The sequence below is a fragment of the Leuciscus leuciscus genome (genome assembly GCF_965113295.1).
Source record: "Leuciscus leuciscus genome assembly, chromosome: 1".
NCBI lineage: Eukaryota > Metazoa > Chordata > Actinopteri > Cypriniformes > Leuciscidae > Leuciscus > Leuciscus leuciscus.
In genome coordinates, this window is record NC_138725.1 from 48,254,696 (window position 1) to 48,268,072 (window position 13,377).

General features: G+C 38.3%; 1 protein-coding gene across 3 annotated transcripts in view; it reads left to right on the forward strand.

Annotated features, from left to right (window-relative positions):
* Positions 1-13,377, forward strand: part of srcin1a (SRC kinase signaling inhibitor 1a) — an 80,002-nt gene that overhangs the window by 53,329 nt on the left and 13,296 nt on the right. For all 3 annotated transcript variants that reach the window (XM_082174111.1, XM_082174112.1, XM_082174113.1), the window contains 5 exons: positions 843-1,654; positions 3,828-3,920; positions 5,874-6,001; positions 6,612-6,632; positions 8,146-8,306. In XM_082174111.1, coding sequence (XP_082030237.1) covers positions 843-1,654; positions 3,828-3,920; positions 5,874-6,001; positions 6,612-6,632; positions 8,146-8,306 — 1,215 coding nt within the window. The remainder of the gene's footprint in view (positions 1-842; positions 1,655-3,827; positions 3,921-5,873; positions 6,002-6,611; positions 6,633-8,145; positions 8,307-13,377) is intronic.

Genomic DNA, 13,377 nt, shown 5'->3' on the forward strand with positions numbered 1-13,377 from the left:
AAAATATATGCGCTCACTCAGAAGTGGTGGTGAAATCTGAATACAGTGTCATGTAATCCAATGTTATGCCAGTAGCTTTAGCTAGGCTGGGTGAAAGGAGTGAATAGGGTGAATGGAGCTCCCCGGAGTTGAATTACCGACCGATGAAAGGAAAGAGTGAGAGAGAACTAGAGAATGGGGCAATGAGTCTAGAGCTCCGCTCTTGGTTTCGTGCAAAACCTCAGAGTATTGCTTTTGCTTTGAGACATTTCATTTGTCAGCACCACATTTTCACGTTTAAATGATTTTGGCAGATATCCACTTCTCTTTAACACTTCTAACTATGAGTGTAACATAGTAAATCTATGAAACTGATGCCTTTTCAATTTTTGAAAGGTGTTTTTTTACAGTAAATGTCTGTAGGATTTGAACCATTCTATCAGACAAATAATATCTATAAGTGCCAATAGATTTTATTCTGCAATCTGAATGTTAATGAATACAAATTAATGTTAAATCATTCTGGTCTTATAAATAGTAGAAAGCAAACACTTTTAGAAAAGGTTAAATAAACGTGTTATGCTTGACAGATCTTGTCAAGTATGACAAAAAAATTCTAAATGTTAAATCAAGAGTAGAACTGGACAATTTATGAACTTGGCTGCCCTGAAAACACAAATGATGTCACTTCCTCGTCATAATGTCATTTAAAATGTTATGAACACAAATGGAATGACTTCCCTACATCATTTCTATGTTCATGTATTCAGTCTTTTACCTCTCCTAGAACTTGGATTCATATTAAGTTACTCAGAGTGATGTATTCATAAAATGCTATTATTTTTTTCTCTGTGTTGTTTTAGAGAGAGATGGTTTACACATCCAGGGACTCGTCACCTACCCGTCGCCTCAACACTCTTCCTTCCTCCACTGCCTCACCCTCCTCCGGCTCCCCTTCCCGATCCCGTCTCTCCTACAGCGGAGGTCGTCCCCCGTCTTTCGCTGGCCCGGGTCACCCTCACCCCCAGGGCTCCCAGCATCAGTCTCACTCCCACCACCCTTCTCCCTCTCACGGACAGGCTCAAGGCCTAACCGCCTCCTCCTCGGCCATCCTGGAGCGCCGTGATGTCAAACCTGACGAGGAGATGTCTGGCAAAAATATGGTCCTGCTGAAGAATGAAGGTCTTTATGCTGATCCCTACAGCTTGATGCACGAGGGTCGTCTCAGTATCGCTTCTACTCAGTCCCTGGCCACCATCGCTGACCCCTTCGGCTTCCCTGTGTCAGGAGGGCTGTACCGCAGAGGTTCAGTTCGGTCTCTCAGTACGTACTCAGCCGCAGCGCTGCAAAGCGACCTAGAGGACAGCCTGTATAAACCTGGAGGTTCTCTGTACTCTGATACATATGGCAGCTCTACGCTCGGCATGGGCTTTCGTTTGCCGCCCTCCTCCCCGCAGAAGATTCCCGATGTGCAGCTGCGTGACAGGGATTCGTTCACCGGATCTCCAAGCCGAGGGTCACCTGTGAGAACGACCTTCCGCAAGGACTCCGCTTCCTCTTCTGTGTTTGTAGAGAGTCCGAAGTCCAGACCCAGCTCCAGTTCTGAACCCCTAGGAGATGGGAGTAAGGGACCTGGATTTGGGTCGCAATTGTCTGGGGGCGAGACGGACGCACGGTAAGCACTGGAAATGTATGGATGTGCATGGATGTGGTGCAGGGTAGTTGTGAGTTTGTGGATGTGAGGACATTTATGCACTTTTTCTTTGACAAATGCACATTTTCATTGACAAGAAGTGTACATCAGTCTAAAGACTCTAAACAAACAAATTAATAAGCAGAATTTATCATTGCAAATGCCAGATAGAAAGATCCTTGAGGCACGACTGTTCAAAAGTTTGGTGAATGTAAAAAAAAATTAAATAGCTTTGAAAGAATTTTCATATGAAATAAGAATTTTGTCATATAAATACCTTGTTCTTCCCTCATATTTAAAGTATTTTCCTCATATTTTGATGGTTTAATCAGAATTGTAGGGCCATTAAAACAAATATCCCCTCCGACATCACTTTTGGCCACTAATGGGTATATCAAATATTTTTTCAAAGTTTAAAATGTAATTTATTTCTGTGATGGCAAAGGTAAATTTTTAGCTTCATTATTCCAGTCTTCAGTGTCACATGATCCTTCAGAAATCATTCTAATATGATGATTAAAACTTTTGCAGCATTAGAAATGCCTTTACTGTTACTGTTAATCAGTTGAATGCATCCTTTATTAATCAAAATATTAATTTCTTTAAAAAATGTATGGACACCAAACTTTTGAGTAGTGTGGAACTGTGGTGTAGTAATGCATAAACATTTAAAACTTTTAACTTTAAAACGTGTTTACAAAACCGCTTCACTGCCTTTTAATATTTGGGGGGAAATAAAGTTTTTCAAAAAGTTGGTGCAACCAAAAAACAGGAAATGCTATCATAGAGGGGACCCTCATGACTGTGTGTCAAAGCCAGGAAGTCTGGGAAATTGATGCACAATGGGAAATTATAAGATAATTCAGTCTTTTTATTAAAGGGGTGGTATGTTGCCCTTTTCACAAGATGTCAAATAAATCTCTGATGTCCCCATAAGAGTGTGTATATGAAGTTTTAGCTCAAAATACCCCACATACATTTTTATATAGCATGTTGAAGTTGTCACATTTTGAGGGTGAGCAAAAACGCATAGCTTTTGTGTCTGTCCCTTTAAATGCAAATGAGCTGCTGCTCCCGGCACAGAGGGCGGAGCTACAACAACTTGTGTCCCTAGCAGTTTGGATTACCTCACACACACGAAAATTTCACAGAAAATTTCAAAAACGTTTAGATTTTTATGTTAAAACCAGAGTCAGAAAGATGGAGAGACTCAAGAAGAGGTGACAACATGTAGACAACATTTCTGAATGGTTAGTTGATGAATTTATGTTGCTTATGTGTAGTTATCTTCTAGTCATTGATTAGCATATATTGTCTTGATAATCAATAAATCTTGTTCCGGGGGGCAGGGTTTATTTAAATGTTATGGTTAGTGATGTCACTAACCCGAGAGGAAGCTCGTGTAGTCCTGACCAGCCGTTTGTTGTAGTCCTTAAAAAGCGATTTCTGTCAAATAAAATATCTCGCTTTGCTTTGAACTTTGAGCGTCGTAATTTTGCAGATGTTGTTTATTCTCAAACAGCAACATTACACACTAACTAAAGTTAGAAAAGTGAAATCATAATCAACCACCCCTTTAAAAGGTTAGTTTAGGTTTATAGGGTTTAATAGGTTATAAAATGTCACATCGCGTGACTCTTTGAACTGTAAACCTTGAAAAAAACTATTGCTGTTTACTTGATGGTTACACCACATTAAATTTTTAGAGTCTTTAATTTGCAACTTTTTTTTTACAATTATTATGAAATCTACATGAATACACAGTTTAATGTGGACTTTCTTGCATTATTTGTGGTGTTTTCTTTTATTGGGAAGTCCTGGGATTGTGTGGCACATTTTAAAATGAGACTGGGTTATATTCTTACTTCAGATCCAACAGCTAAAACGTTTTTATTCTAAAGGGGAGCTACCTCTCCTCACTTAATAAACAAAACCTGCACTCGGGCGATGGCACTTGTGTGTTGAGACATATTGAGTGATGCCCCTAGACAGTCCATGGTTAGGAGAAATGTTGCTGTCTCTGAACTGATAGGTAATGGATCATCTACTAACCCGTGCCTACAGGACATAATATTTAGGAGAACGTTTAAGTGAAAACCCCTAGAAAATGTATGATTAAAAAGTGTACTTATCAAATTTTTTTCTGTCTTGTTAGCAGGGATCGTATGGAGGCAATGGAGAAGCAGATAGCCAGTCTGACTGGACTGGTTCAGAGCGTCCTAACCCGAGCACCAGACAGCGACAGCACGTAAGACAAATACCCATTGAGCCATCTTTGATTCATTTACATGAAACCAGAGCCAATCAGATGCTCATATACATTGACAAAACCAACCTTATAAAAGTCATCTCACTCGTACATACCATCAGCCATGACAGGCTTCTGATGTGCCAATCACATTAAACATTTGACATATAAAGGCCATTGAATATGGTACGCAGTAACTGCGATTTCCCAGGTCAACTTATTTTATGGGGAAATATCACTTTTATGGAGATTAATGGCACTAATAAATGGCATTTAAGTAAGATTTTGTCATGCAACATAGTATTTACAGTAAATAAATCAGAGATGCAGCATGCTTTTGCTCTCTAGCATAGAGCTAAAGCAGTAGTGAGTACTGTTATGCTAACACTTTCCATACTACCTCTCATGTGTACCTGCTTACCTTGTGAAATGCACTTACCAAAAAACCAGTTTACATAATGCATTCAACCATTTCACACATACTCAGTGTTGTTAGCATGGAACCATTTTTCTTTCATGCAGTAATATCCTAAGCTCTCATGTTTGCTATGTAGCCATTGGCTTTTCTTATGTTTCAAAAGCTTGCAAATATGTCTTCACTTGCTGAATGTTAAGTGCTTGTATTGAAATTGTGTGTGCTGGTGGTATTTTCTTTTTTTGTCCTGCGGTCGCCATGAGTCTCTTTGTACTGGTGCTTTGTTGTTGCTGGACATTTATTGTCATTCATATTCGATGTGACAAGTCATTCACGCCAACTATGGAATATTTTACAGTATGTAAGGAAATTAATATTATTTAGATCATTTCCTCCAAAAGAGAGTGTTGAGGTCAAAGTGTCAAGTAGAGATTTGTAAAGAGTAAAGAAACAAATGCATTGTATAAAGAGAAAATTCAGTAAATAGGGTTGTTAATTAATATTAGGTAGAGTTAGGATAGAAGCTGTTGACACTACACCTGATGCAAATACTGTTGCTTAGTGAAGTTGTTTTATTTATTTTTAAATAGAAATAAATCAGACAATCACAGTGCAAACCTGTTCACTTGTTGTTTAGAAGGATTTTGTTTCAAATCTTTGTTTCAATTTTGTGCTCATAATTGAGGCTTGGTGTGAAATACAGTAGGTCTTAAAGTTAGTGTTAAGTGAGAGTCCGTTGCTTATTCTTTTACATCATCATAGCCAGTTGTGGTGGAGCATAGCATTTAAAGTGTTTTCGATTATAAAGGTAGCTACTTCAATATGAATCTCAGTGGTTTATTGGGTTGAATACCTCAGTTCTAATACACTACCATCCAAAAGTTTGGGATCTGTTTAATGTGTTAGAAATAAGTCTCTTATGCTCATCAAGGCTGCCTTTATTTGATCAAAAATATAATTGAATATATTTGAAATGTAATGTATTCCTGTCATGTCAAAGCTGAATTATCAGCATCATTACTCCAGTCTTCAGTGTCACATGATCCTTCAGAAATCACTCTGATATGATGATTTGCTGCTAAAGAAACATTTCTTATTATTATGTTGAAAACAGGATTCAGAACAAATTCAGGATTCTTTAATTAATAGAAAGTCAAAATAATTAATTCAAATTGAAGTCTTTTGTAACATTCTAAAGTCTTTACTGTCTCTTTTGATCAATTTAATGCATCATTGCTGGATAAAATGATTAATTTAAAAAAAAATCTTACTGACCACAAACTTTGGAATGGTAGTGAACATGTTTTAACAGTTTATAGGTTTAATAAAGATGTGTTACTCAGAGGAATTGTAAAGTGTGGCATAGTAGCAGTGCTTTGGTAGCGTAAAACGTGCTATAGTATAACGTAACCCATTATTAGGCACAGAGGAGGCTAGTGTAGTATAGCTGTAGAACAGTGCATGCTAGAGTAGTGTAGTGTCAGTGTAGTGTTAGGTGCTGTAGTACAGTGGTAGTATCATGGCTGTATGATCCTCAGATGCGGCCTGCTGCGTCTCTGCATGATGGCGGGCTGCCCTCCGGACCAGGGGGCGGACTTTTCACGGCCCTTCCCTTTCTCTTCCAGCGAGAAGACCGAATCCACCAGCGACGGCTCCGCCACAGGAAGTGAGTCCAGCTTCTTCTCTATGGTTGTCCAGAGCAGTCGTGAGGCAAAACTAATGTCTGATATCTCTAATACTGTGTTCTAAGTAGATCAGGCTGGCCCAAGTTTGAAACACTGATGATCTCAAACAGGCCTTTGGCTTGGATGTATTAAAACAACCAGACATGACAGTCTTTATCAGAGTTCACCTGAATGAAGGACCCTACTTTGTGTTCACTCCTTTGTTCTTCTTTGTCAGTATAACCTTTATGTTTTCACGGATAGAGTAGAGTTCAGTACTTTTTTTTCTCTTCGTTGTCAATTTTTTTTCTCTCGTTCTCCTTCTCAAATCTGTAACGGGCGTCCTCAGAGAACGTCTTCTGAGTGGTCAGCCCTTCAAAGGCTGCAGCTAGAGTTTTGATTTGCTAGATTTGTCTTTGAAGATTCTCCACGGTTTGAGCGGTGTGTCTAAATTGACTCGCGCCTCAGTAAAGGGCCATTGAAAGGGTATCCCATGAGTCTCCCCCTTTGAATCTGATCTACAACAGGTCCCATTTAGCACTCTGTTTCTTTACTTCATTATGCCTATTTAGTTAACTGGAACAAGCTGACAGCTTCTACTGTATGTTACAGCTGGCCGGCTGAAAAAGAAAGGTAGCCTTGTCTCTGCTCTCTCATGTTTAATGTGCATTGGCGTGTCTTTCCCGGTGTATGTAGTGTGCGTGTCTGTTTTTACGAAAATGTTATCCTTCTGCTTATTTAATGCCTGTTCCCACTGTAGCTTTTTTTGGTATCTATCCTCTACGGCCTGCCTGCACTAGATATTTCTCTCCCTCAGTCTGTTTTCCCTACTAAACTTGACACATTCACACAATGAAAGATTTCCCTAATCTTTGGGAATCAGTACATGTACCCTTTTGTTAAAAACGACTGACTGGAGAGTTCTGGTATTCCTCACTAACAGCATGTTCCTCAGTGGACCCTGGAGGTGACGACATGCTTTGTGTGTGTGCGGGTTAGTGTATCTCTGTCTGAAAACACAAGGAAGGATGGGTGTAGAGCAAAAGCGCTAAATCCGGTTTCTGGAGATCTTCCGTCCCGCAGAGTTTAGCTTCAATCCTAATCAAACGCACACAATCCAGCTAGTCAAGGTCATGGGGTTCACTTGATTGAAATTACATCCAGGTGTGTTAGAACAGGGCTGGAAATAATGATGTGTTCATTTCTCCTGGGAAGTTCCTCCTTACAAGTGCGGAAATCGTAATTATGACATGAAGTGATTTTGGTCAAATAAACTTGCTGGGCAATTTCATATTTCCACTTACCAACTTAGAGAGAAAGCTTTTTTAGAGATAATGAAACAAAATAAAGAGCAAAGGATGCACATTAGGTGTGTAATTGTGTATTTATCTGTGTATTTTATCATTCCGTGCTTTCATGGAGAATGATGGGAAATGTACATTGGTCTCCTTGTAAACCAGCTAAATGTTTTTGTGGCAAGCTTTATAATTATTCAACTTTAGTAATATGGGAAATCACAGTTTCCACAAAAATTCTTGAGCAGCAAATCATCATATTATAATGATTTCTGAAGGATCATGTGATCAAAAAAACTGAAAAAAAATATTTAACCGTATTTTGATCAAATAAATGTAGTTCTTTCAAAAACTAAAATCTTATCACTTTTAACTGTTTGCTTTTTGCATATTAATTATTTGTTTGTTAGATTCATGCTTACATCATACAAGTTGTGTAAAAGTAAATCAGGAGTATTTACATATGATTATCCACTGATTCAACAGAAAAAAATTGCTTTTTGCAGTTGTTCCATATTGTGTTTTTACCTTGAATGTGTGACATCGCAATAGTAATTGTCTAACTTGGCTGTAGGAGCTTCCCAGGTGCACTTGAAGGCATTATTTACTCAAATCTATTAAATATGACTTTATGGTTGCATTCATGTACGCTCAACTTTTAAACACATTCATTGCAACATGAACGCAGCAGAAACTCTGTTGGAAGGTCGAACTCCAGAAGCAGGACTAAACAATACTGGTTTAGAAGGTGTAGATGGGTAAGTGTGAACTAATTCATATTTAATTGAGTGTGTCTTTCGAGCTCACAGTGTTGATTTTCTTTTTTTTTTGTCCTCTGTTGTGCTTATTAGCACTGACTCCATCTGCCCCGCTGGCACTGATGCCTCCGCCTTCATCTGGGGTCTCTCAGGCCTCCACCGTCTCCAGGCTACAGATGCAGCTTCACCTGCATGACTTACAACAGAACGCCACCGATCTGCGCAAACAGCTCGCACAGCTCCGTAAAATGCAGGTAACACTTCACACGCAAACACACAATCTCAGGCATCTCTTCACACAGGAGGCAATGTCGAGCACTAAACAGGCATGACCAGATAAAGCACCATGCGATAAATTACATCTCTTTCATGTTAATCTGAGTTTTTGTCTTCACTGCGGGTGACCGTCCAAATCCTGCTCTGCATAGCTGGATATTAAAACATTTCATCAAACCTCAAAGGTCTTCTTGGCTGTCGTTTTATGGCTTATTGTGGCATTTAGCTTTCAGGGAGTCAAAACAAGTCAAGTCACATTTATTTATATCACAGTAATAAACAAGAAAATAACAGTGTTAATGTGGCATAATTCATCAATTATGAAACAAATTCAATTCAGCTTTGAGCAGCTCTACAGAAGGCAATAGTGTCATTATTCAGCTCAGTGTTGAGGACACAAACATTTCCTGATGCTCAAAACTTTGTAATTTCACTCCTGTCTATTGACCACAATGCTCACAGAATCAATGCAAATGGTCACACATTGCACAAAATCCTGCCCCAAATCACTTTATTTTGATAGCTGTAAATTATGATAGTTGTGTTTTTGAATTGCTCAATCATAGAAACACACTGTGGCACAGTTGGAAGGTCAGGCATTGTCATTATCACAAGACCTCTCAAAATTGGAGTCATTGATGATTTACCACTGAAATATTGAAAACTTAATGCATACCTGAGGTCGTAATGTGGCATGATGCAAATCCAATTGCCTGTTACACCTCAGGTGTGCATTAAAATTTCAACACTCAAGCAGTTCAGAGTCAATTATTCCACGGAAATCACTTGTACATGTGCTTATCTCTAGACACTGGTTTCCATCCCTAAAACGTTCTTCGAAGTTAACTGTAATGTGGTCAGCAAACCTGGAAATACTTGGTAGCAATATTAATCAGCACCTTGAAATGTGTGGTAATCAATCAGAATCAAGAACTGAGCAATCCTGAGATATGAAGGATTGTCATTGTAGTAACCTGCACGTCACACTGCAAACCATCTCGATGTTTGCCTGCACGGAGGACGATTTAAGGAGGTGATACAGAAGGTGGTACAGAAGGTACAGCAGCTCTGATTTGTAGTCTTCGCGATATCTCACAGTGTAATTTATTTACACACAGCAGCAAAAACAAAGAGGACGGTGCTGAATGGCCTCATCTGTTTTTTACGGCAGATTTGTTGCATTATGTCCTGTTGGAGCTCAGTGTGTGTGTGTGTGTGTGATGCGGAGGAAGAAATTCATTGATGTTTAGAGTTAAGTATGGAACGTTGGTGTGCATTGCGCACTTCTACATTCAAAACCGAAAGACTGGATGATAAAATCAAACCTGTTCAAATGTTTTTGAGCATTTTTAATTGTGTTTCTGATAATACAAATTTGCAAAAGATGCAGTAGGGTCTAAGAGTCTGGGACCACATTGAAGATATTGGATCCAAAATAACACAAAATTACTAACAGAATAAGTTTACTGATTTATTAAACAGCTTTGCATTGTTAAAATGTCTCCAGTATATGCAAATGAACAATGTGTACTTTTTTTGTGCAAAAAAATAGTAATAAAAGAGCCAGTCATTTTGCATCATCCAGTGGACTTTTAACAGCCATGGCTTTTGTTAAATCTACAGATCAGACTTCTGCATTTTTGTATTCCTGCCCATGGAATATCAGATCAACAGATGTTTTTTTGGCAAATGTTTTCTAGTCATATAGCTCTGATTTAACTTTTTTTCCAGCATTTCTACTGCATAGACAGACAGATTTTATTAAAACCCCATTTTACCATCTGTAAATTACCACTTTTAATTACTTTCTTTGTATTATATGCTAGTGTTTTACACCAGTGTGTATACAGGTTGGGTTCCAGGTACATGCCAGAAATTGAGAGAAACAGAAGGATCTTGCATGGGGAACAGAGAAGGCCTTTGCAAACATAAGAACATTCATATATCAGTAAGAAATGTATCTGTCAAAATGTCAGATTTTTCAGATATAGACCAACTAGCCCAAGACAGCAGTCGTCTCAGACGAGCAGGATGGATATACAAGCTATGTCCGGCTGGGACGAAATCTGTTAAATAAAATATATATGTATACTGTTGTAAACTGTTGAAATTCCTTGTACGGACAGCTGTCAGATTACCATGGTGACATGTTGAACAGGAGTATGATAAAGGGAAATGCTTGTGTTAGTAAATGTGTGAAGGAGAGAAAGGGAGGATGCGCTGGGAGCTTTAGGGAGGACTGAAAGCGATGGCACAGTAACAGTCTGACAGATCCTATTGGATTGTGTGCCCGTCATACTATTTCCTTTCTAATATATATTTACATCATACATACATATATATATATATATATATATATATATATATATATATGTGTATATATATATGTATATATACAGTATGTATATATGTATGTTTGTACAGAATATATTTGAATTCAGAAAGGATGCGTTAAATTGATAAAAAATGAGTGAAGTCCTTTACATTAATAAAAAAAAGAAAAGAAACTGTTTTCGCCATTAATAATAATAAATGTTGAGTAATAAATCATAATGTCTGAAGGATCGTGTGACACTGAAAACATTAGAATAGAAATACATTAGAATAGAAAGTTATTTTAAAATATAATACTATTTCAAAATAGTACTGTAAATAAATAAATGCAGCCTTAGTGAGCAAAAGAGACTTTTCAAAAACATAATAAAATCTTACTGACCACAAACATTTGAACAGTAGGGTATATATACACACACACGCATATTTTAGAACCATGACTGTAAAAATCTTGAAGTTATAGAAGTTCATTGATCAAAAATGTGTTGGAATGCTGTATTTATTACACTCCTGTGTATAAGTGAGTGTGTGTGTGTGTTTATGTGTAAGCGAGCATGTGTTCAACTAGTCATTAATTTCCCGGCTGCTGCTGTGTGTGATTCACTCCTATAGCGGGGCAGGCAATAACTCTTAATATCATACTCAATGATGAGATGGTATGGGCCAGCAGGGATGCAAAGATGGAGAGAGAGAGGGGGCCGGCCTCAAATCAAGTCAGCTTTTCAGTCAGCAGTGCTTTAATGAAAACTGACTGTGGAATGATAGCAGCCGGTGTGATTCATGAGGGAACACCTGCATCTCACCCGTGAACTCTCTAAATAAACAGAGTAGAAAAACTGAAAATTAAGGTTCTACAGAGACTCTCTGGAGCAAGGAATTTTTTTTCTTTTGTACAACAGAGTTCACGTGATTAATGCCACTAATTTGCTTATTCGATTAGTGACATAGAAAGAGTGCAGAATCTTAAATATTCCTTATTGTTTCTTACATGTTCCTTTTTCAAAAGCCTAAAATCATTTATTTCCAGGTTTATATGGAATTTTCAACCCTGAGATTTTTTTCTGTGGTGTTAGACTTTTGTACCCTACAGTATTTCTTAACGTTTTTGATTGCATGATTTCAGGTCATGGAATGCAGAAAAAAAAATCCGTCAGGCATTTGCATTTTGCATTTGCAAAAGAAAAACAATCCCACACTGCAAAAACTGCACTTTTTTTTTCAGTTAAAATAAAATTTTAAAACAAGATACATTTACTGGAGAAGCAACACTAGGTGAGACATTAAGACTTATTTTCATAAATTGTGTCTTTAATGTACACTGTAAAAAATCATATGATCAATAAGTTATAACAACATGTTTTTACATAGCTTTAACTCACCAAAATAAGTTAAGCAATTTTCAACTTTTTGTTATAAGTTATACAAGATTCAACTCGGTTTAATGCAGTTTAATGCAATTTAAGTTGAACTGACTGAGACAAATGTATGGCAGCAACTTTTTTTTTTTACAGTGTATTTAGTCTTACTGCACTGGCAGATTTTTCACTTGTTTTAAAGGTGCTCTAAGCGATGTCACACGTTTTTTAGGCCGAAACATTTTTTGTCACTTACATAAAACATCTCCTCACTATCCGCTAGCTGCCTTTCCCCTGAACACACTGTAAAAAAATGCGATCTCTGTAGACAGCCCAGGCTCCACAAATGGCAAGAAAAACAAACTGGCCCAGCCTGGACCACAAAACATAACAAACAGTGTTCCAGCCAATAACCGACAAGAATGATTTGGAGGTGGGGGTTGGGGGGTTAGTACAATCAGAGAAAAGAAGAGGAAAGTTAGCTAGAGGAGAGATGTCCTAGACAACAACAACGACTAACGTTAGCATTATATTCTCTTGAATTTTTATATGGCCGACACACGACCAAAGAGGGGGAGGGGATGGGATGAGGAGGAGGGAGGGTCGAGTTTTGTTTGACAATACTTCGAACGTCAACAAGAAGTGATGTCACCCAACATTGCTTAGAGCACCTTTAAGTATAAAGAAGTTTATATTGTAAAGTGCATTAAAGATATAATCCATGAAAAGCCTTAATATCTTATCCAATGCTACTTCTCTGTTAAACTGGTCTTAGTTTAAGAGATTTTTATATGGGAAAATAAGTCAAAAAGACTGATTAAACTCATTAAGATGAATTTTTGCAGGTCAGGAATGTATAATAATCTACCCCAATTTTAGGATGGATGTGAGTTGGAAGACAAAGAGGCAAATGGATGGAAGAGTAGAGGAGATGTTGTGACAGTCCGGGAGCGCGCCGCGTGGGGATGGCGAGATTGGTGTCAATTGCTTTGGTGTTGAGAGCCAAGCCACTGGTGTCATGACAACAGCAGATTGCTGAGTTAGACAATTACCTGCCTGAATGCCAGAGCTCGAGACACGGCCCCTGCCCTCATCCCGTTACCTAGGAGACATGGATATGTTGAATAATGCATGAGACTCATAAATAATTCAGCTCGAGGAGGAACTACCACCAAACGGCACTAAAATCGGATCGCACACACACACACACGTACAGTGTACAAAAACACAGTGTCACACACTTTTCTCATTATCGGCACAATGCAAGTGACAAAGTCCAGCCGGTTTTCCTCTCAGGGCAAACAAACACTGTGTGCAGAATGCTTACGCATCACAAAATTATGGTGATGTCTGGCATTCC